The sequence below is a fragment of the Nothobranchius furzeri genome, chromosome 10 (genome assembly GCF_043380555.1).
Source record: "Nothobranchius furzeri strain GRZ-AD chromosome 10, NfurGRZ-RIMD1, whole genome shotgun sequence".
Taxonomy (NCBI): Eukaryota; Metazoa; Chordata; class Actinopteri; order Cyprinodontiformes; family Nothobranchiidae; genus Nothobranchius; species Nothobranchius furzeri.
Genome location: NC_091750.1, coordinates 34,577,849 through 34,600,825, shown reverse-complemented (window position 1 = coordinate 34,600,825; position 22,977 = coordinate 34,577,849). Strand labels below are relative to the sequence as shown.

At 43.0% G+C, this 22,977-nt stretch overlaps 2 protein-coding genes across 8 annotated transcripts in view; one reads left to right on the top strand and one right to left on the bottom strand.

Annotated features, from left to right (window-relative positions):
* Nucleotides 1-22,977, top strand: part of taok3a (TAO kinase 3a) — a 113,626-nt gene that overhangs the window by 31,201 nt on the left and 59,448 nt on the right. For 2 of the 6 annotated variants that reach the window (XM_070555553.1, XM_070555554.1), the window contains exon 1: nucleotides 16,205-16,422. The exons of 1 other annotated variant lie outside the window; for it this stretch is intronic. The gene's annotated coding sequence lies outside the window, so the exon portion shown is untranslated. Of the gene's footprint in view, nucleotides 1-15,966; nucleotides 16,115-16,204; nucleotides 16,598-22,977 lie in introns of those variants that run through there. 3 more of the 6 variants (XM_070555556.1, XM_070555555.1, XM_015960526.3) reach the window with 3 other exon arrangements.
* On the bottom strand, nucleotides 1,349-14,202 carry suds3 (SDS3 homolog, SIN3A corepressor complex component). 2 transcript variants are annotated; one of them, XM_015960524.3, is made up of 12 exons: nucleotides 13,881-14,202; nucleotides 12,333-12,402; nucleotides 12,188-12,243; nucleotides 11,934-12,005; nucleotides 11,615-11,634; nucleotides 11,352-11,508; nucleotides 9,431-9,526; nucleotides 9,272-9,333; nucleotides 9,175-9,196; nucleotides 8,749-8,854; nucleotides 7,941-8,025; nucleotides 1,349-1,901 (listed from the first exon to the last, which is right to left on the bottom strand). In XM_015960524.3, exons 1-12 carry the CDS (start codon nucleotides 13,990-13,992, stop codon nucleotides 1,803-1,805), a joined length of 957 nt encoding a protein of 318 aa, XP_015816010.3. In that variant the 5' UTR covers nucleotides 13,993-14,202; the 3' UTR covers nucleotides 1,349-1,802. The 2 variants fall into 2 exon arrangements, with proteins under 2 accessions (XP_015816010.3, XP_015816011.3); XM_015960525.3 differs by lacking the exon at nucleotides 13,881-14,202 and adding an exon at nucleotides 13,120-13,848.

Sequence of the window (22,977 nt, the reverse complement as noted above, 5' to 3'; positions counted from 1 at the left end):
ATATATTAAACAATGAGCTGTGTTTTGTGATTTATTTTAAATCATTTGTTAGTCTTTCGAGCGTAAAACTGGTTTTGTGTAAATACTGTAAGAAAAACGGGCAACACAAACATCTCAGTGGCCAGACTGTGAAACTGTGGAATGGTCCGGTCCAGCTGGCGCCAGAGAGAGTTACGACACACTTTGAACTCGCCAACTCGTGGTCACGTGGTTCATGGAGCTCTCACTAATGGTTCCAAACATCCCAGCGCCGTAAGTCAGTTTGAACGGTGGGACAAATCACAAAAATGTAATATAATAACATTTCCCCTGGCGATTATGGGAATTATTGAATAATATTATATATTATATCATATATCATGTCCTAACTCCTTCACAAAGTAGCCTCTTTATTTTTTCTGAGCATTAGTAGGAAGACAGACACCCGTGACTGTTCTACATTACAGGACCACGACAGTCCTAACACACTTAGACCACATACACTATATTATAGAAATAAATCTGATGCAGTAATGCACAGGGTATCTGCAGGTTTAAGGGAGCAAATTTTAAGACTTTTAAAGACCTTTTTTAAGGCCACTTTGACCAAATTTAAGCAATTTTTTAAAAATTAAATTTAAGCTTTAATTTCCAGCTATTGCCTGGAACCGGTGCTAACCACGTCACCAACGTGGGATTAGCCATCTGGTTACCATTAAACTTGCACTTCCCCATGGCGCAAGCTCCCACTAGCTTAACCAGCTAATGTGCTCATCTAAAAATAGCCCCCTTTCACAACCAACTGCATGTGTACGGTTCCGCTTACGCCAACGTCGTACACAAAAAAACGCTGAACACTAACTAGAAATTCACGAAATTTTAATAGAAATAAAATAATCTTGTTTACTGAGACTTTGGTAATTTAAGACCTTTGGACACTGTATTTAAGGATTATTTGTCATTTGTAAGAATTTTTAAGGCCTTAAATTTGGAAAAGCAAATGTAAGACTTTTAAGACTTTTTAAGGACCCGCGGACCCTGAATGCAACACGCTGCTCTAATATAAGCATATTTAATAACTTTAAGTCGTACAAGAAGCCCTAAACTCCAGTTGTAATATCCATTTTTAAATGGTTTATTGAAAGCTAGAATTCTGCTCCAGCTTACCTTGATGTAGCTGTTTATGCTGTGAATGATGATCTATTATGTTCAGTAGAATACATTTTACAATCATTACTTTATATTTCATGTGAAGACAGTACATGCATCTATAACCCGGTTTATCTGGCTTCTGCAGCAACTAATTACAACGAAAACTTCAATAAAACTGTACGGTCAAACAGAGATGTTACAGAGGGATGGAGGTGAGGATGTTTCAGCAGGGCCAGTTTTAATGCACACAGCATTTAAACATATTTTACAATAATCATCTGCAGGACGAGCAGCCGTCGACAGAGTAAAAAGAATATCATAGAAAACCTCTTTGTAGGATTTAGGAGTTTAACGTCCGTCGGTTGTTTTTGTACACTTTGAGGAATGCTGCAGCTGAAATTTGAAAAACGAGCTTAAATTAAAAGTTGGTTTCTATTTTTTTTTTTAGTTGTGACGGCAGCAGTAACAGCAAATAATACTGAAAACATGCCAGCCGTGTCAAAGACCACTTCTGCTGTATTTGGTTGCTGCGGGAGAAGAAAATCCTCATGAACAGTTTGTTTTATTACAAATAAAAGATCACACGTCGAACTCGATAAAAAAGGACCAACAAGGGAAAACTGGGATGAATAAACAAGCAAATGCGTGAAAAGGCAGTTTGGGAGAACGTTTCACGCCGCCGACCGTCGACGGATGACAAATGTTCCTCTCTGCAGCTGTCCCAGGTAGATCCTCATCTTCGTACTGTCGCTTGTTTTCCTCACCCAGATCTGGATACAAACACAGAAGAGACGCCGTCATGTGGGAGTAGAGCGCTCCACCGTACACGTGACAGATCCGGTCTCCTGTGTCCCTGACAGCACTGAACCCATAATAAAAACACGAGATGATCACAACTAAATCTCTGGGATGCTTTCTCTGTTTCAGCCTTCAGCCGAGCGGCGACTCAGCACAACAGATCTGTTGCATTGCAGACGTGGATGACTTTGTACAAGTGCTGGCCAGTAAATTAGAATATCATCAAAAGGTTGAAAATATTTCAGTAATTCCATTCAAAACGTGAAACTTGTACATTATATTCATGCAATGCACACAGACCAATGTATTTCCGATGTTTATTACGTTTAATTTTGATATTTATAGGTGACAACCAATGAAAACATCAAATCTGGTATCTCAGAAAATTAGAATATTCTAAAGGCCAATGAAAAAATGTTTGTTTCTCTAATGTTGGCCAACTGAAAAGAATGAACATGAAAAGAATGTGCATGTATAGCACTCAATACTTAGTCGGGGCTCCTTTTGCCTCAATAACTGCAGTAATGCGGCGTGGCATGGACTCGATCAGTCTGTGGCACTGCTCAGGTGTTATGAGAGCCCAGGTTGCTCTGATAGTCGTCTTCAGCTCCTCTGCATTGTTGGGTCTAGCGTATTGCATCCTCCGCTTCACAATACCCCATAGATTTTCTATGGGGTTAAGGTCAGGCGAGTTTGCTGGCCAATCAAGGACAGGGATACCATGGTCCTTGAACCAGGTGCTGGTGGTTTTGGCACTGTGTGCAGGTGCCAAGTCCTGTTGAAAGGTGAAGTCTGCATCCCCATAAAGTTGGTCAGCAGCAGGAAGCATGAAGTGCTCTAAAACTTCCTGGTAGACGGCTGCATTGACCCTGGACCTCAGGAAACAGAGTGGGCCAACACCGGCAGATGACATGGCACCCCACACCATCACTGACGGTGGAAACTTTACACTGGACCTCATGCAACGTGGATTCTGTGCTTCTCCGCTCTTCCTCCAGACTCTGGGTCCTTGATTTCCAAAGGAAATGCAGAACTTGCTTTCATCAGAAAACATAACTTTGGACCACTCAGCATCAGTCCAGTCCTTTTTGTCCTTGGCCCAGGCGAGACGCTTCTTGCGCTGTTTCATGTTCAAGAGTGGCTTGACACACGGAATGCGACACCTGAATCCCATGTCTTTCATGAGTCTCCTCGTGGTGGTTCTTGAAGCGCTGACTCCAGCTGCAGTCCACTCTTTGTGGATCTCCCCCACATTTTTGAATGGGTTTGTCGTCACAATTCTCTGCAGGGTGCGGTTATCCCTAGAGCTTGTACACTTTTTTCTACCACATTTTTTCCGTCCCTTCGCCTGTCTGTTAATGTGCTTGGACACAGAGCTCTGCGAACAGCCAGCTTCTTTAGCAATCACCTTTTGTGTCTTGCCCTCCTTGTGCAAGGTGTCAATGATTGTCTTTTGGACAGCTGTTAAGTCAGAAGTCTTCCCCATGATTGTGGTGCCTTCAAAACAAGACTGAGGGACCTTTTAAAGGCCTTTGCAGGTGTTTTGAGTAAATCAGCTGATTAGAGTGGCAGCAGGTGTCTTCTATATTCAGCCTTTTCAGAATATTCTAATTTTTTGAGATACCAAATTTGGAGTTTTCATTAGTTGTCACTTATGAATATCAAATTTAAATGTAATGAACATTGGAAATACATTGGTCTGTGTGCATTGCATGAATATAATGTACAAGTTTCACGTTTTGAATGGAATTACTGAAATATTTTCAACCTTTTGATGATATTCTAATTTACTGGCCAGCACTTGTATTTAGGCGGCGACACTGCGTATCCATGTAAACCCACATTAAATGACATAATTCAGCCTCAGCAGAAAGAAAGAGACTGAAGCCTCCAGTGCAGAGCAGAAGAAACATCAAGATCATTTAGCTTTTTCACATGAAAGTAAATCCCTCAGGGACTTTCAGCCATTTTGATGTGCATAAAAGATGAATGAATGACCCTTTACCGAAAGCCTCCTGAAGGGCCTCAGTTCAGAGAAACAGCTTACGTCCTTCAGGACGAACGCTTTAGAGGCCAGTCCAGGAAAAAAGTGAATTTCTGCTGACTGTAATCAGAACCAGTCTCAGAAGTTTCACAGCAACTTCCATTTAGAAACCTTCACACTGACGGCAGTGTTGCACGATGGTAGAACTGCTGTCTTGCCGCAAGGTCACGGGTTCAAACCCAGGCTCTGGTCTTTCTGAACGCTCTCATGACGCAGCATTCCTGGTCCTCAGGCTGCTGTCCAGCAGGTGTTTCTCTGCTTAAACGCACCTGGTTTAAATCTGCTGGTGATTAACGGGCTGCTGCAGAGCCTGATGAGCCGCTGAACAGGTGATTCATCCAGGAATCGGGTGTGTTGGAGCAGGTAAACAACTAAAACCTGCTAGATAGTGGCCTTCGAGGACCAGGATTGCCCACCCGTCCTAATGCATGTGTGTTTTCTCCGGACACTCCGGTTAATGCCTGTAGGGATGTTCCGATCACACTTTTGCTCTCATGTGCTTCTGATTATCTGCAGATATCGAGTCCCAATCCAACCCGAGCGATCACAAAAGAAAAAGAGAAAACACATCCGAGTTTTCCTTCAACTATCTTAAATAATTTAGATATTTATGACGATTCCTTAGTTTATCTGTCAAAAAGCATCACTTTAGGGGTACAGTGATAAAAAAACGTGTTAATATGAATATATTTAAAAGTAGCAGATCTGCTCATATTTCAAATGGTTTACGTCCTCACTGTGCGGCTCTACTGAGTGATGCACGTTCCCGTGACGGGGGAGGCAAGCGGCGCTACGGCCAGCAGGCTAACTTTTACCTGCACAACACCTGTAGCTACCGGCGCCGCGCTGCCAGCTCAGAAGCTGCAGAATGAGAAACCACGAGGTTCTGCTGTGATTTCTCTGTGTTTCTAAACGCATCTTTCACTGTTGGCTGACTCCGTGTTTCTGTTGGAGATGCTGCTGTGAACAGGGACCTGATGCAGACCGATGATTCGCCATGGCGACGCCTGCAGGGAAACATGCTGAGGGAGAAAGTTTGTTTTTAAGTCTGCTCATCATGCAGCTCGGTGTTTTCCAGCACGCTGAACGCTCAGGATGCACACATCACAAGCGGATGTCACACTGTTCTCACCGTCCGGTTTAAAACATTCCAACTCTCCTGTGGAGACACGCTAGCGCTTCGTTAGCCTACTAGAGCGTCTGAACCTCTGCCAGCCGTAAACTGTGAGAAGGTAATGTTGGCGTTTTCCTTCAATCAACAAAGAAAACTTATGTAGAGGAACTTGAGAGCCTGAGTCATGCGTCAGCGCGGAGACACGCAACGTCCTTGCGGGCCTGCTGGAGAGACGGAGTCGAGCTCTCTTTTCTAAACATCCGTCTGTCGAGACGGAGAACGCAATCCCAACAGCTGTCGCCTACTGGAACAACTTATACCAGAACCTGGAATGGGAGGAGATTTGGACCTTACCGTCAAAATTTCTATTAGATAACAAAGTAAAGGAAATCTCTTTTAGAGTTATTCATTGTTTTTACCCAACCAGATCTTTTCTTACACGTTAGGAGAAGGAACCTGATGTTAACTGTACATTTTGTAACTGTGTGACGGAAGATATTTCTCATTTATTTTGGTCATGCTCGTACACAAACCCTTTCTGGCAAGAATTTTGGGTTTTTGTTGTTTCCTTAATCTTTTCTGAGTTCTCTCTTTGTTCTGAGGAACTATTGTTTGGTTTCTTTCAGTACCCCAAGCACAGGGCAAACAAATTTTATTTGATTAATTTATTGATATTATTAGCTAAATTTCATATACATAAGTCAAAATTTTCTAATGCAAAACCTTCCTTTCAGTGCTTTTTAAATGAAACCAGACAATATATAAAAACCATAAACCTATGTTCCCTGTTCAATATCATGTGATTCTGTTAGACTGTTTTGTTTTCCCTGACATTGTGCTTGTTATTTATTTGTACTTGTATTATGTGCTTTGTCAACAAAGCGTATTCAAAAAATAATAATAAAAAGAGACGGAGAACGCAAGCTTGTGATTGGTCAGGGCGCCGCTGTCGTCTACAGCACCGCCATTGCGCCCTCAAAAACATAAAGAGCGCCGAGGATAACTAGCGGCAGACACGGAGAAGCTTGAAGAAAACCTCGTGAAAAAACTCTAAAAACATGAACGTTTAATTCCCCGTGACTGGAGGAGTGAAAAGATGCGCAGCAAGCATTTTATTTGTGGACGGAAATGACAGGAAACGTGGGTTTAGAGGTGGGAGCGCATGAAGAGGTGGAGGAGGATGAGAAACAAATTTGTCCGTGTTAAAAAGTCTCTTATATACAAAAAAAACAATATAAACACACGATCTTGGACCGATACATGACAGGATACCACAGAACAGCGCTACGCCCTCTGCTGTCCTGGCGGGGAATTGCTTTGCAACACTCTCCAGGAGACGGAGAAGTATGAGGACAAAATGTCTCCGTCAATCCGTGCGTGTCTCTCCCTGTTGGAGCTGACGCAGAAGCATGAACCAGGCTTAAATGGTAAATGGCCTGTATTTGATATAGCGCCTTCTAGAGTCCTGGAACCCCCCAAGGTGCTTTACAACACAATCAGTCATTCACCCATTCACACACACATTCACACACTGGTGGGGATGAGCTACAATGTAGCCACAGCTGCCCTGGGGCGCACTGACAGAGGCGAGGCTGCCGAGCACTGGCGCCACCGGTCCCTCCGACCACCACCAGCAGGCAGCGTGGGTTAAGTGTCTTGCCCAAGGACACAACGACAGTGACAGACTGAGCGGGACTCGAACCTGCAACCTTCCGATTACGGGGCGAGCACTTAACTCCTGTGCCACCGTCGCTTAAGCCGTTGTTCTGTTTGAAACCTACCTCAGGATGAATTTAAACGTTCATATTTGTTGTTTAAGTTAAATCCCAAGCAGCTGAGAAGGTTTACCATTGCAGGAACTGCTGTGAAATCTTGGGGGATGGAACCATCATAGAAAACACCAATGAAGGTCATCAGACATCCGTTAGCATATCAGTCCCATCTCTCCACACAAACGCCATTCAGGTTAGGTGGTAGTCATTTATTACCTTTACACAGAAAACGCTTGAAGAGCAAGTCACCCCCAAATCAACTTATTATCCCGATAAACTATATAAATGCATGTCTAATCGTGCTGCAGACACGTGTCGTCAATAGTTTTGCACTTTAGTGCATTTTAGTTAAAATTTAAATATTCTCTCTGAAACTGTCAGTGTTGTGCCGTTGTCAGGTAAAAACTCTGCACTGCATTTGAATTTAAATCTGCCATCACTATTGGCTAAGAGGTACCCTAGAATGTTAGCTGGTACCATATGATGTCACAATGTCATTGTGAGCCTGTGTGTGGGTGTATTTGTTAGTGGCTCCGCCCTCTCGGTCTGCTAGGCAACAGCATGTGTTGCATTTTTCAAACAGGAAGTGGGTGTGGAGTAAGACTCTGGTAGGGGGTGACTTGCTCTTTAAAATGGCTGAAACACCTCCTTAGATGAATACTAGCAGGAGCATCTGTGAAATGTGGCGTTTGTAAAAGAAAAAGCATGTTTCTATGACAACGGGAGATGGCGTTTTAAACGCACGAGAAATTTCAACACCGTAAACGAGTCTCAACATCGATTACACGACGACTAATATTAACATAATCCACACCTAAAAATGCATAACAGTTCCCTAAAAGAGCAAGAATAAATGAAAAGTTACATTATTATTTATTCAAGAAAATTCCTTTAATTTTCAGTAGATCAAATATGTATTTTATTAATTAGCTTCGTGATAATCGGAGATTTGTATCCGAGTTGAACGATAAATATTCCACAGAAGATTCGGAAGCTCTTGGCTTCAGATTAACGACACAATAACCAAAAACCTCTTCCTACGTCTTTTAGGACGTTTAGTTTCATGAGGACCAAGACTCACCTCGTTGGTTCCTACGGAGCTGATGACACAGCTGATCTTCGTGCTGTCTTTTGATTCCAAGTAGATGGCTTGACTCTTGTGGTACCTGTCACCAGTAAAGTCACAGTTAATCACCTGTGGAGGGAAACAAGGGCTCGCCTTTTAAAACCATATCACTTCAGACGGAGCTTCTCCTGAGACGAACCGAGTCGATAACTGGACTGAAAAGTGAAAACAAAAACCCGTTGCATATTTTAAGACTCCACACATCAAAAGGACAGAAACGAGCGAGACGAGACTCGCTGAAGTGTTTGATCATTAAGCCCACAGAGGAAGAACGACACGTGTTTCTGCCTCCGGCTCTTGGAGGTGTTCCGGTGTTCTCGTAAATGAGACTTCGCCTTCAAAGACGAGCGCCAGTGCCTCTCGACCTCTCAGCTTTCCGTCTACATCAGCAGCTCATAAGAGAAGTTTATTGCGGCGTCTCCTTTAGAAGAGCCGACGTGTCTGTCGAAGCCGCGTCTGGTCAAGGTCTCTTATTATCTTTACTCGGGTACCAAAGCAGCACGAGGAGCTGCTTCCCTATGCAGACGTGCTCCTGAACACGGATTTAACAGTTGGAGTCAGCCCCCAGCTCGTACTGATGTCCTTATTCCTGTCGCCCAGAACTAAACTCCAAGTTATTCAAATATAACAGGCCTGCGTGTGATGAGTCATCAACCCCGTGGCAACGTGGCCATCTAGTGGTGGCCAAAGCTGTAGGCACCCCAGGAAACACTACACCATGCGGCACAAAGGCCCGTTTAGATTTGAACACTTGCTCTTTTACCATCTTTTATCGTAGTAAAGCTTCCCGTCTTCGATGCGGGCTTCGTAACGCTGAGAGGGAGTCTCCAAGGGCGCAGACGGGATGTGTTCTGGAGACGAGGGAGACACTAAACACACACACACAACCGGTTAGCGACAAGGCACCTGAGGAAAAAAACCCATCAAGACGATGCTTCACACATTACTGGATCTGCACAAAACACACACATGGTATTGTTATGGATAATTGCTTCATGCATCATTTCTAGGTCAGAAAACGCAGACTTTTGCAATGGTCGCCAGGCAACCAGATGAAAAGGACCAGTGATGAGTAAAAGTACTTAAAATGTTCTTTCAGGTGAGAAAAGGCGATGCTTTCATTACAGTCAGAACATATCACAAAATCCGTTTATGTGTGAACTGGTTCTGTTGCGGGTCTTTAACATACCTGGTCGTTTCGGAGACTTGAGCTGTAAGAAAAGCATAAAAATGTTTAGAAGACAAACACACGAGAATCAGCAGAGCTGCGGGAACTTCCCACAAACCTTATTAAGTGTTCTTAAATCTTCCATTATCTGCTCATCTGTCAACAAATAATTTAGCTGAGGTTTGAGGAGTTAAGAAGTAAACAGATTTGGCTCCATCGGTACAGATCCCGAGCAGGATTAAGTCGAGACTGACGCCCGAGCTTGTCTGAAGGATATCTGGTGCCGGTTTCCTCCGCTTGTCTGGAATTGGAACTGGATCGTTGGGCCGTCTCCTCAGCTTTCGAGTCATGATTGGTTTCACTTCCATTGAGTCTGTCAGTGAAAAAATAAATAAATACATTTCTGTTAAAGAGACAATCTGTAGTTTTTACCGTTAATCTCTGGAAAAATCCATCGAAATGTTGTTGAAGACGAATAAAATGATGCCCAGTTGTTGAAATATTGGCGGCTTCGTACCGTACAACCATGAAAATCGGGTCTGAAGTACACAGGGCGCAGGTCTAACATCTTGGGGGCCATATTAAACACCATCTTTGGCCGGCTCGTGGTCCTGCGCCTGGCGATGATGTCACAACAGATGATTGGCTGGACGTACGGCTCACAGAAGTGATGCTCAGAGATTTAGGCAGTAAGAAACCCAAACTTAAAAACAAAACGGCTAATCTCTGTCCAAAGCCAGTGTGAAAGAACACATTTACTGGGGCTGCATGGTGGCGCAGTGGTTAGCACTGTTGCCTCGCAGCAAGAAGGTTGTAGGTTCGAAACTCGGCTGTGGCCTTTTTGCGTGGAGTTGCGTGTTCTCCCCATGCATGGGTGGGTTTCCTCCGGGTACTCCGGTTTCCCCACAGATCACAACATGCCCTATAGTTAAAAATAATAATAAATTTGGATAAAAGCGTCTGACAAATAAATAAATAAACAAACGTAAACATAGAACAGAATCAAAAAAGAGACGCAATATATTTTCGCCGAGGGGTATTGCCGTAGTATGGTGGCGTCATCGGCAGGCGCAGGACCCCGAGCAGAACCAGAAACTACGGCACCTCTAAACTGTAAACGGCACTGCATTCTCTCGATGGCATTAACTGAAGGACCATGAGGAGTCACGCCAAGGTCACATGCTTCCTGCTCCACAGGTAACAACATTTACCATAATGCCTTTCTAAACTAGCAAAGGTCAATGGCGTCAACCTGCCCTGAAACACACGTACTGCCGCCTAGCTGCAGGAAGCTACACACCGCTACTTTAACATTAGAGACGCTCCCATCACGGTTTTGGTGAATGGTGTTTAGTGCCATCTTGTATCTTCTCAAAATGCAGGTTTTTGGTTGCGGCAGAAGCGTCTCAGGGAAGATACCAGAGGGGAGGGGTGAGTGTTTCAAACCTAGCTTGTTGTGTAGATTCACAGCTTTAAAGAGCAAGTCACCCCCAAATCAACTTATTATTCCTGATAAACTATATAAATGTGTGTCTAATCGTGCTGCAGACACGTGTCGTCAATAGTTTTGCACTTTAGTGCATTTTAGTTCAAATTTAAATATTCTGCCTAAAACTGTCAGTGTTGTGCCGTTGTCAGGTAAAAACTCTGCACCGCATTTGAATTTAAATCTGCCATCACTATTGGCTAAGAGGTACCCTAGAACGTCGGCTGGTACCATATGATGTCACAATGTTGTGAGCCTGTGTGTGTGTTTGTAAGCGGCTCCACACTTTCGGTCTGCTAGGCAACAGCATTTGTTGCATTTTTCAAACAGGAAGTGGGAGTGGAGTTAAGACTCTGGTAGGGGGTGACTTGATCTTCAACAGACAGCCATACCAGTGTTTCCAGAGCCCAGACTGATGAGAATGGCACTAAGGTTAATGTCTGACAGCAGCAGAGTACATTCATTTTAAGATGCATTTAATCTGCTGATGAAATTATTTATATAATTTCTTCATACAGCAAGTTAGCTTACAAATACTTTACAGGAAGACAAACATCCACACATGCTGTATGTTGTAATTCTGCTCAAAGGTAGAGATAAAAGTTTTGGTCCATATCGCCCAGCCCGACGTTAAATGTTCAGGAACTCATATCCACTCTCTTTTGCCAGTTTTTTCCTCTCAGGGCAAATAATCACTCTCAGGTTTCCTTACCGCCCGTCAGCTCCATTGTTAACTTCTCATTCTCTATCATCTTTTTCTTTTCCTCCAGCTCTGCGATTAGATTTTCCTTCAGCTCGACCTTTTTATCGTCAAACTCCTTCACTGCTGCCTTCTTCTCCTTGATGTAGTTCCGCTCCACCTGTTCCGTCTGGACGAAACCAAACGCGGGAGAAAAACGCCAGGAGTACGCTGCAATTCTAAATAAGTAGAATAGAAACAGCGCTTGGCAAAAACGCCTTGCTGGGCGTGCTTACCTCGAGCTGAAGGAATAAATCTGTAAAGTGAAAATTAAAACAATTTTGTCATTTAAAAACTCTTCAACAAAACTAAAAACAATGTTAGACAAGACTTTAGTAAGTTTGCTAAATGCTCATAGCCTCAGATTTGGGGGGGGGGGGGGGGGAAGAACATTTTCAAACAAATAGATAAACACAGCCTGCAAGCTTTTATCACCAGATGGCGGTGCAGTACATATTCAGTCTGGTTGTAATAAAACAGCATAAAGGAAACTCTAATGAGCTTGTTGACACAAACATGTAATCAGTTAAGTGAGAACAGCCGGTGTGGTCTTACCTGCATTTCGGAGTCTCTCTTTGTACTGCTGGTCCAGCTTCTTCATCCGTTTCTGGTACTCCTGCAATGTGCCTGCAGAAGGAATAAAAAATGTTCTGTATCCAAGATTAACTTCTAACACATTAAACACACAAGAAAAGCACTCATGTGGAAGCACACTGGTGTATTATACAGCTAATGGCAAAGGGTAAGCACTTTTAAACAGTATCTGCAAACAAAGAAATGCGTTTTAAACTAACTTTTGTTATTTATACCTTCTTGTAATTGCTGTAGTTGTCTTTTCAGAGAGGCCAGTTTATCCTGGTACATTCTGGAAAAGAAAGGTCACAACAAAAGTCATGAATACAAGCAAAAACCAAGACTTTAGAAAAAATAACGATTATATTTAAAACATCTTACTGTTCCTTGATTTCCACATAGTCATCCTCATCATGCTTGGCAAGATCTGTCTCACTGGCATCTTCAGTATCTGAGAAAAAGCAGACTTCATTTTAAAACTCTCCAGTGAGCCTGAAAACACTCACCAGGTGCGTTACTGCGTCTGAGAGCAGAAGCATGTGATGTTTACAGCGTTGTACACGCAGGACAGGTCTCCTGCACGGAGGGACGTGCGTGGCAGTGGTGAGATAATGGTGAACACCCTTCTCGGGATGCACTCTGGTTTGTTTGATTAGGAGAACACGGGAAACCCGCATTAGCCGAGTGACCGGAGAAAAAGTTCGGCTCGAACCGAGCCGACTTTTCCAGCAATGTAAGTTCGAATGAAAACACATAAACACGACGATCGATGAGGTGGCAGCTGGTTTGGATGTGGAGCTTTTGCCGCACGGTGCGATTAATCAGCGAAGTGACCGGCGGATTCGGTCAGTGTATCTGTCAGACCTCTGACAGCTCTGACAGCGACGCCGACGAGTTTCACCTTTTACCAGCGACGGCTAAAGGAAACTCAGGAGTGAAGTTTGTAAGCGCTGGATAACTCAGATCAGCCTGATTTTAACCTTCAAACCTTGGGACAAAAAGGTGACAAAGGCCCAGTTAAGCTGACACAGCAGCTTTCATTTTCAGTTAGCATTCGTGTGCTAGCCGGTTAGCTCTGACGTTTAAAGATAAAAAGATCCGATGCGGAGAAAAACAGGGAATAATCAACAATGTCCGTCTGAAAGTCGGCGTCGCGACAAAAGCAAACCTTGTAGTGTTGTCATGACCTTGTTTCCTTCTTGGTGTCTGTTTCACTGCTAACCGTCCGGTCTGACTGGAGTGAAAAGGGCAGAGCAGTGGTCAACCTGTCAACGCTCAAAGCTAACGTCACGTAGCCGACTGGCTAATTAACGATGTGTTCACCGTCTGGGGAAAAGACCCGGGGGACATAAAAAGCGCAGGCTGCGTCAAGATACGTGCAATAATATTATTATAGCTTGTAAATAATGACGTCAACGTCAAAATAATAGCTAACGTGCTCTGTGTATTGCTCAATCTGATCCGGTGGTAAAAGACTATTAAAACTGTGGTAGTTTTGCAACAAAAAATGAGCAAAACGTTGTTGCTAAACTTCCAGAAGCTCGTGCATACAGAATATAATTTCATATACAGTTTGTAAAAGAAATAATCAAACACGCTGACAATAAAATAAGCGTTTACTTGGAGTGTTACTGATAAACGCCACCAGAAACTCATTTTTCGCTGCTTTTCGCAGTGATTAGCGTGGATAGCTAACTATTGTGCGAGTAAGGCAGAAACGGACTCAAAGATTTCACATCTCCCCGCCTAGGGTTTCAAACAAAACTGTTAAAACATTCTCTTAATAATTTGTTTCTTCAAGCATGGTAGATTTGTATAATAGTTGCCCTAAATAGATACACTGAAGCAACAACCGCGAATTTCCGTTTCTGCTCCAGCAAGTAGACAGAGCCCGACGGCAAGTGAGGTTGTCGTGTATTATTTCTTTACCTTCTTCCGAATCCCTTCCCCGGAAACTCCGATCATCATCTTCATCTACACTGTCGAGCTCTTCTTCATCATTGTAATAATCCACTATAGGAGAAATTAATGTGGAAGCCATTTGCTCGTACGGGCAATGTAAACAAACAAAATAAACTATCGATTTGTGTTTTGCTGCTTGCTTGAAACTGCGCCTACAACTGGTAGGACCCCCAGTCTTCAAGGTGTCCAAGTATATGCCTGGTCAAAATCTCCATTTCAAACCGTTTCAAACCAAAGAAGAATATCTTTTTTTTTTTAATTACATTTTGAGTAGACTAAATGAGGATTCTTTAACGATATTCAAGTGACAGAAACATTTTCTGCATTGAAACAACTTAAGCATTTGGCATTCGTGAAATCAGGCAAACCGTTAACTTCGCAAACCGGGATAGATTTGTTTTTTTGTTTTTTTGTTTTTTTTATTTCTAGTAAGGTTTATAAAAGAAACGTTTATTTAAAAAAATCAGTGAGTCTGTTGCGAAAAATTAAAAGTATCATCTGTCAAATGCCTAACATCATTGCCTCTGTTGCTAAATCTTTTGAGAGTGTTTCCATGATAAATAGCCGATAAATGAATAAATTAAATCTTGGGCTGGGTGCTTGTTGTAAATTATGTAATGTTAGCCTAGTCACGAATCATTTTCTTTCTTTTTGTTTTTGTTCTGCTTCCTGTTTTTATTTATGTATTTGTCACATAAAAATTATAATGTGCTTATTAGTGGCTTGTGCACCATATATTTGCCAATAATATATTAAATGTGCATTGAAAGTCATCTGCAACCACTGATTAATATTTTTTATTGATACAACGCTTTTCCACAGAAATACAGGGAGAAGACGACTTGCCGTATGACCTAGCACACCTTCGATTATGTTCATCTTTAATACAATATACAAAATGCAACGAGTATATGTGTTTGACCACCGGTTTATTAAAACTGGCATATTAGACATCTGAAATGTCTAATAATTATTTTACAGCGAAAACTGTATTTGTTGTATACCTTAGTTATTTTTGTAGATTGATTAACTAAGCTGTGGTGTCTTTTCAAAATAAGATGTTGAAGCAATCACTGTTCTTGTTTATATGCATCTGTCAATATCATGCAGTAAACATGTAAATAAAGAATACATTTCCAAATCAAACATCTATTTGTTTTGTACTAGTGCATGCATTTCTAAACAGAATCCCTAGCAAAAGTTTTCAGTCACCTTAAATTTGTGTAGCTCTTTTATTTAAAAAAAATCCTTTCCATTGATGCCCGAAAGAGTAATAATATGGCATACTAAGGAAAATTATTTTTAATACGCTTGAGAGGCAATATTTTTTAATTTTAGTTAATGGTTCCCATATATTTAGCTTTTCAAATTGGTTGCATTTTGTTTTGTTTTAGGTCAAGATAATCTCACTTTTTCAGCAACATTACGTCTTGGAAAGGATTTTTTGTATAGCATCCTCTCAAGATAAGAATCACAAAGTGCTTAAAAAACTGAAAAAAAAAACATTAAGATTAAAAAAATGGGAGAAAATGTAATAACTTATGATGAAAAAATGTTGAAAATAAAAATTACTGTTGTAATAGCACCTTTTGATAAAAAAAAATCCAGTAAATAAATAAATACAGACCAAAGGCAGTTACATAGCAAATTATTGAGCATTTCACATGTAAATATAATTTTATTTGTTAAATAGATTAACTTTTACAGTACACCATCAGATGGCAGCATTGGACAGATTATAATCTGGACAAACCAGGTTTGCAGCTAACGGAACCGGGATGACTCAGTTCATGCATTTTTAATGACTTCCTAAGAAAATATGGTGTAGAATTCTCCCTGCTTTGGTTTGTGTTTGCAGCCTTTTAGTTTGAAGCAGCATCTCTGTTGGGACATGCCTCATCTACACGTCTACGTCGCGTTTTATTTAGTCAAACACGCATATAATTTTATTTAATATAAAGTTGTTTGTAACAAAACAAACACTGGCAGAGGAACTCCCTTCGCAGACAACTTTGTTTCCGGGCGCCTGTCAGAGAAACTGTCAGAACCAGCAGCGGGGGGTTTGTTCCGCTGCTCCGTCATTCAGGAAGTCGAGACCGACTGGCAGCGCTCCGCAAAGCCGCGCCGACGTCTCCAGAGTGGGATTAAATACTCCAGAAGTACGGATGCGTTAAAGCCAACCCGGACGACTTTAGCTGAAGGTGAGCGGCTTTTTCTCCTGTCGTCACGCTGCTGCTGTCACTGTTTGCCCCCCCCCCCCTCCCTCCCTCCCTCCCTCCCTTGACAGTTAACGGCTCGTGCCAAAGCCTCGCGCTCGCGAACTGAAAATGACACTACTTCCTCCTGTGTCAGCGGCTAAACTACCGTAGCTACGCGTCAGAGCTCCGAAAAGTGGGTTCAACCCGACAGTGGGGCTTTAGAGGTCGCACATGGAGTTGGGAACGACCACCGACATCGAGTGGGTTTTGTTCGGCTTCTGGTTTCGGCGCCACTCGACTCCACGGAGGCGGTGAGTGCGGACCCCGAGCAGCGCTCGGTGCGTTTTAAGTGCGTAGGTTTGCTCGTTAACCGCCACAAACGAAGTGCAGGTCCGCTCATTCTCCGCACCTGCTCCGTAAATTGGATGTTTACGTTGTGAGCTGACGGAGAAGCAGCTGCGCTCGTTGGTTTGCTCCAGAGAGGGGGTGAGTACGCGGGTCCTACGGGTGACAGGTTGTTGTGAAGTGTACGGCGGGGGGTTGCGGGCACGACGCGGTGACTGCATGCTGCTGCGTGAACTTGTCGTCTGTGTTGTTGGTTTTTAGCTTTGTCATGCAGCGTGTGTGTGTGTGTGTGTGTGTGTGTGTGACATCCACAACGGCCGTGGTACCTTCCATTATGTCTTTCATTGTTGTGAGTGGGATTTTACTACCAACGCGTCGTCACAATGGCTGTCCGCCGCACATGACTCCAACTCTGCTTTCACCCCCTCGGCGAGCACATACTCGCAATTTCTACAGTTACACGTCGGAAGATGCTGCATTTGTTTACCACACGTAAAAACGTCATTAAGCATTTTCTATTTTGATTTTACGAGAATTTTATTTGAATAAAAAACCACCTCGTGCATGCATTCGCTCGCTTAAATCAGCAAATAGAGGCAGGCTTGTAGGTGGCTGTCGGTGTAGATAAACCCTAAAACCCAGTCTGACCCAGCATGATGTCATCTCTGGTGTGCAGCGCGCATGAGTGAGAGGCAGGCAGCAGACCCTCGTTTGACTGCTAAAGTGTGTCATAAAGATTTATTTTAAGAAGTCTGCCCATGAGTAGCAGGAACGGGTCTAATCCATTGTTGTGACATTGCTCTTGAATGTCATTCAAAGCGATTAGCAGGTTTTCTTTTACTTTGTCTTTTATTTTGTTTAGAGCTGAAAAGGAGATGAATACAAGCTGTTTGGGTTTGCAGGATGCGGTGCAGTAGCCTGGAGGATGCTGCTTGACAGGAAATACGATATTTATTCTCCCTCTCCCTTCCATAACAGTTTTAATGAGTTGTGCTGTTATTCTACAGTTTAATTGTTTAAAAAGGTGTATGCTATTTCAGGTACGCACATCTGGCTGATGCATCATGCTCTTAAAAGTAGGAACATAAAATGACACTTCCTTATTGACCAATATAAAGCAATTCACAGTTTATTATCTTTATTTCTATCGTACGATTGCCAGTAAATTCACCCCCATTGTTTGGAAGTTCTGGTTTAATCTGGTAAATCTTTGCTCTTTGTTCAGTTTGACCCATTGAGTTTGGTCACGGTTTTTGGGAGATAATTTTTTCCAGTGCAGACTTAGAAAAAAATCACAGTAGCGCTCCTCCAATCAGGTTTTTGGCATCCTGTCACTAAGAGTGCCGACCACTGTTGTCCATTCCATTGTCGCCTTCGGCCCACATTCCTATCAGGCTGTGGTGCCTGATACCATATGGTAAATCTTGACTTGTCATGTTAGAAATAACAAGATGGCGTAGTGTTTCTAAACTCTTGACAGCTTTCCATATTTCTACTAAAATCTACCAAGCAATCATGAACTGCCTCCCCTCACGTGGAAGTATAAAGGAACGAGTTAAACTTTTCTCTTGGTGAAGAACCGGAATGAAATCACTGGTGTCTCAAAATATTCTTTGGGATGCGTTCAGCCATTCAATGGCTTTTCTCTTCATTTGGCTTCAATCTTTGGCTTCAGTTGTACCCCCCCCCCCCCCCATCACTATATTAGATGGCCATTACATTTCCCTAAATTAGAACCTGCTATGCTACTGTAGAGCAACATGTTGACATGAAAACCATCTTCTACTCCAATGGAAAGCTAAGTTTTAAATCAAACCTACAAACTAATTGCCAGTTAAGCCTATGCTACAGAAAGTTGGTGGTTTATTTGTGGTGCAGCAGCAGGGGACATCAATTTTAAAGCAATGCTGTCAGGCTTAGTGTTCTGCAGTGATCTGGTTTAGCATGTCTGATATAGAAATGCTGTCTGGTATGACGAGGAGAATTATGCCCCCCACCCCCAGCCTTCATGCACTCGCAGATGTGTTCATGCATACTGCTTTTAATGATGATTTCACAAGACAGCAAAACTCTGCACTGCTACAAGATCTTGGTCCTGGGAAGCCAGTGGGAGAGCAGCCAGAGGGATATTTGGTAAAAGCGTGAATCTACAATGCTAGTAGCATTTCATTCAGTGTATGAAATTTACAGGTGAGACACATTCAGTGGGTGTGTAATTTTCAGATTCAGTTACCCAACCTCCATGTAGATAATTAAACAAATACAGGTCCTTCTCACAAAATCAGCATATTGTGATAAAGTTCATTATTGTCAATGTACTGATAAACATTAGACTTTCATATATATTAGATTCATTACACACAACTGAAGTAGTTCAAGCCTTTTATTGTTTCTAATATTGATGATTTTGGCGTACAGCTCATGAAAACCCAAAATTCCTATCTGAAAAAATTAGCATATCATGAAAAGGTTCTCTAAACGAGCTATTAACCTAATCATCTGAATCAACTAATTAACTCTAAACACCTGCAAAAGATTCCTGAGGCTTTAAAAACTCCCAGCCTGGTTCATTACTCAAAACCACAACCATGGGTAAGACTGCCGACCTGACTGCTATCCAGAAGACCATCATTGACACCCTCAAGCAAGAGGGTAAGACACAGAAAGAAATTTCTGAACGAATCAGCTGTTCCCAGAGTGCTGCATCAAGGCACCTCAGTGGGAAGTCTGTGGGAAGGAACAAGTGTGACAGAAAACGCTGCACAACCAGAAGAGGTGACCGGACCCTGAGGAAGATTGTGGAGAAGGACCGATTCCAGACCTTGGGGGACCTGCGGAAGCAGTGGACTGAGTCTGGAGTAGAAACATCCAGAGCCACCGTGTACAGGCGTGTGCAGGAAATGGGCTACAGGTGCTGCATTCCCCAGGTCAAGCCACTTTTGAACCAGAAACAGCGGCAGAAGCGCCTGACCTGGGCTACAGAGAAGCAGCACTGGGCTGTTGCTCAGTGGTCCAAAGTACTTTTTCAGATGAAAGCAAATTTTGCACGTCATTCGGAAATCAAGGTGCCAGAGTCTGGAGGAAGACTGGGCAGAGGGAAATGCCAACATGCCTGAAGTCCAGTGTCAAGTACCCACAGTCAGTGATGGTCTGGGGCGCCATGCCAGCTGCTGGTGTTGGTCCACTGTGTTTTATCAAGGGCAGGGTCAATGCAGCTAGCCATCAGGAGATGTTGGAGCACTTCATGCTTCCATCTGCTGAAAAGCTTTATGGAGATGAAGATTTCATTTTTCAGCACGACCTGGCACCTGCTCACAGCGCCAACACCACTGCTAAATGGTTTACTGACCATGGTGTTACTGTACTCAATTGGCCTGCCAACTCCCCTGACCCGAACCCCGTAGAGAACCTGTGGGATATTGTGAAGAGAAAGTTGTGAGATGCAAGACCCAACACTCTGGATGAGCTTAAGGCCGCTATCGAAGCATCCTGGGCCTCCATAACACCTCAGCAGTGCCACAGGCTGATCGCCTCCATGCCACGCCGCATTGAAGCAGTCATTTCTGCAAAAGGATTCCTGACCAAGTATCGAGTGCATAACTGAACATAATTATTTGAAGGCTGACTTTTTATGTATTAAAAACACTTTTCTTTTATTGGTCAGATGAAATATGCTAATTTTTTGAGATAGGAGTTTTGGGTTTTCATGAGCTGTACGCCAAAATCATCAATATTAGAAACAAGAAAAGGCTTGAACTACTTCAGTTGTGTGTAATGAATCTAATATGTATGAAAGTCTAATGTTTATCAGTACATTACAGACATTAATGAACTTTATCACAAAATGCTAATTTTGTGAGAAGGACCTGTATGTGAAGATCTGTATGATGTCTAGATTAACACTTTTATTGATCCATCTGTTGACTCTTGCCCATGTATGCTCAAAAGGCCAGATCATAACCGGAAAACCATTCATCTGTGCGTTATTTGTGGATTTGATGGAAACGGTGTATTAGCACCACTGAGCATGATAGGAGTCAGAGGGAAAAACGTGAAATGCATCCAGTCATGTCCCAGCAGCTGGTGCAGACCTGAGTCATGGCCTTGGTCTACTCTCCGCTGTCTCTGAGGGAAGGACGCCACGGCCCAACAGATGTCTCCTCATCAAAGGGCTCCCATGTGACTGTGGCACCTTTGCTGTTCACTCGTTGCCCAGCACTAAGGAACAGCTCCTCAGCCACAACAGCCGCTTTAGATCTCAGTCACGCTTATGGAGTTTTCACCATCAAACTGTTGCACACGTCAAAAGGCATTTACTGCAACGTTTTACACGAAAGCCTGTCTGGAGGCATCTGATGACCTTTATTAACCTTGTTATTTTTTCACAAGCTCTCCTGTGGCATGACATCTGGCGTTAGCTGTCTACTGCACGCTATGTTTTGATGTCACATGGTGCATCACTGAGCAAAACGCTGGCTAATTTACCGTTGTTTCTTGTACATTTATATATGCATTGTTTTTCTTAAATCATGTGTCATGAAAGAGGTATTTTGGCAAGTTGGCCTCAGTGGGTGTGGACGGGTATTATGAGTGACTTGATTACAGCCCTTTATTAGACGAGCTCCTCCAGTCCTCTGGGGAAAGTTGCAGCTGTGGCCATGAGTTGCGCCCCTTCCCACGCAGCTTCTTTCCAAACCCATTATGTTTAGCTGCATTTGTGTCTTCTCCAGCTCTGTTGTAAAATCTCCGAGCCTCTATCTGCTCTTTCATGACTAGGTCGACATGAAGTGTGTGGGAATTATAAACAGCCATCGTCATCACCCAAAGAAACATGACCATTGCTGATTGCTGACATGCCTCATATCCTCCCACTATTCCCCTTCCAGGTCCAAGGCTTCATTTGGCATCTTGGAAAAAGCTCGAACACAAGTATTTTTAGAACTGCCTGGCTCACTGTAAACAGGGACTCTGAAAAATTCAAAGTGCCATGTCATAACTTGTGTTTGTTCTGCTGACTTTCCCTTACGTGCGACCGGCTGGGAAACCTCCCGTTTGCACCGCTAGCTTAGCAGAGTTGGGCACGTCAGCAAGGCTTAGGAATGCAAAAAGATGATGGACACATTTGCTGATGTGTGTCAGGATGAGGTAATACACCGCGCAGTACTGGTCTAATTTACCCCCCGATGTGCCTTCTTTTGTCTTGCAGCTGTAAAAAATACTTTTCACTCAGCAGACTTTCTAACAAGTTTCCAGACTGTTTTGTGCTATTTGCATCAGTGAAATGTAAATGTCACCATAGCAGCAGCAGCACGATCCAATGACTTAATCAGCTTTAGTTTCATAACATTAATAAATATATCACTCAGGATTTTAGCTTTAGGCAGTGCAGCAATTAACGTTTTTGGGTAACCTGACATAAAAGGTTAATAACTCCTCATCTGTTGGACGGCCACACTGTAAGCCAAACCCACCCCACCCCCCATCCCATGAGAATCTGGGCCTCTGTCCAAGCTCTACGCTGCCCTAATGCTGCGACTGGACGGCCTTCATTGGGTCAAGCGGAGATTTGCCGCTGAATCTGGGAGATTTCGTTACGTGCTCGCCAACCAGCAGTGTGTCAGGATGAATTTAACTTTTATTAATTGTGGGCAGAGGATCATTCCGAGTCTTTGACAGGTGACATGTTACAGGAGCTTTCTGTATCAAGTGCAGAAAACATCTGGGCTAAAAAATGGAGAGTTTACAGTTTGTCAAGGAGAATTTTCCCTATAAAACGGTTCAATATTTAGTCTTCTGTGCTTTATGTGAGCCCCTGATTCATTAGACTGGATGACAATTGTTTTAGGATCCGTGGCACAGGAGTAAGTGGAAAGTAGGAGTTTCTCAAGTTGCATTATAAGCCAAATGGGGTTTGTCACCCTTTTCTTGCTCAATAGTCCGTGTTAGTGTGGGTTTGTATGCCTTTCTGAACCTAAAGGCCCGAGGTTGCAATGAACGATAGTCCAATTAAAATGTGACTTGAAGGAAACTGTCAACCAACCCCACAACCTCTTTCACTCCTTTTGTTTCCTGTGTCTCTCACACAAGCACAAATAAACCAGATGTGCAAAGTCAAAGGGCTGCAGGCCTTATGATAATTGAAGGATTGTTAATATCCCCAAAGGCTTATAAGGAAGTAGTAAAATTATCCGGCCAGGATGTCAAAGAGGCCGATGCACGTGGACTCCCTTCCTCTGAGTCTGCAGACAACGACCTGCCTAGGCTCTGCAGAGTTCTTGTTTCCTGACTCTTTAGGCCTCTGTCCCCTTGCAGATACCTCGTAGAGAGTGATTCAGACCGCTCTTACAACCAGATTATATTTCAACACTTTACATTCATAGTCACGTCATGGTAAAATAATTTTCAGTTCTGTTAACTTGGAATAGAATAGACTTTATTGATCCCACAGTGGGGAAACTCTTGTTACAGCAGCACCAACACTTATAGTAATAAAGTACTTGTACATACACATAGGCAGTAGT

Excerpts from the sequence above, each read along its gene's own strand:
- suds3 (XM_015960524.3), bottom strand. The coding sequence starts at position 13,992 with ATGGCTTCCACATTAATTTCTCCTATAGTGGATTATTACAATGATGAA. Across the intron at positions 9,527-11,351 it reads AACAATGGAGCTGACGGGCG|ACTCAATGGAAGTGAAACCA; the intron begins GTAAGGAAACCT and ends TTTCACTGACAG. Across the intron at positions 1,902-7,940 it reads GCTCCGTAGGAACCAACGAG|ATCTGGGTGAGGAAAACAAG; the intron begins GTGAGTCTTGGT and ends GTTTGTATCCAG.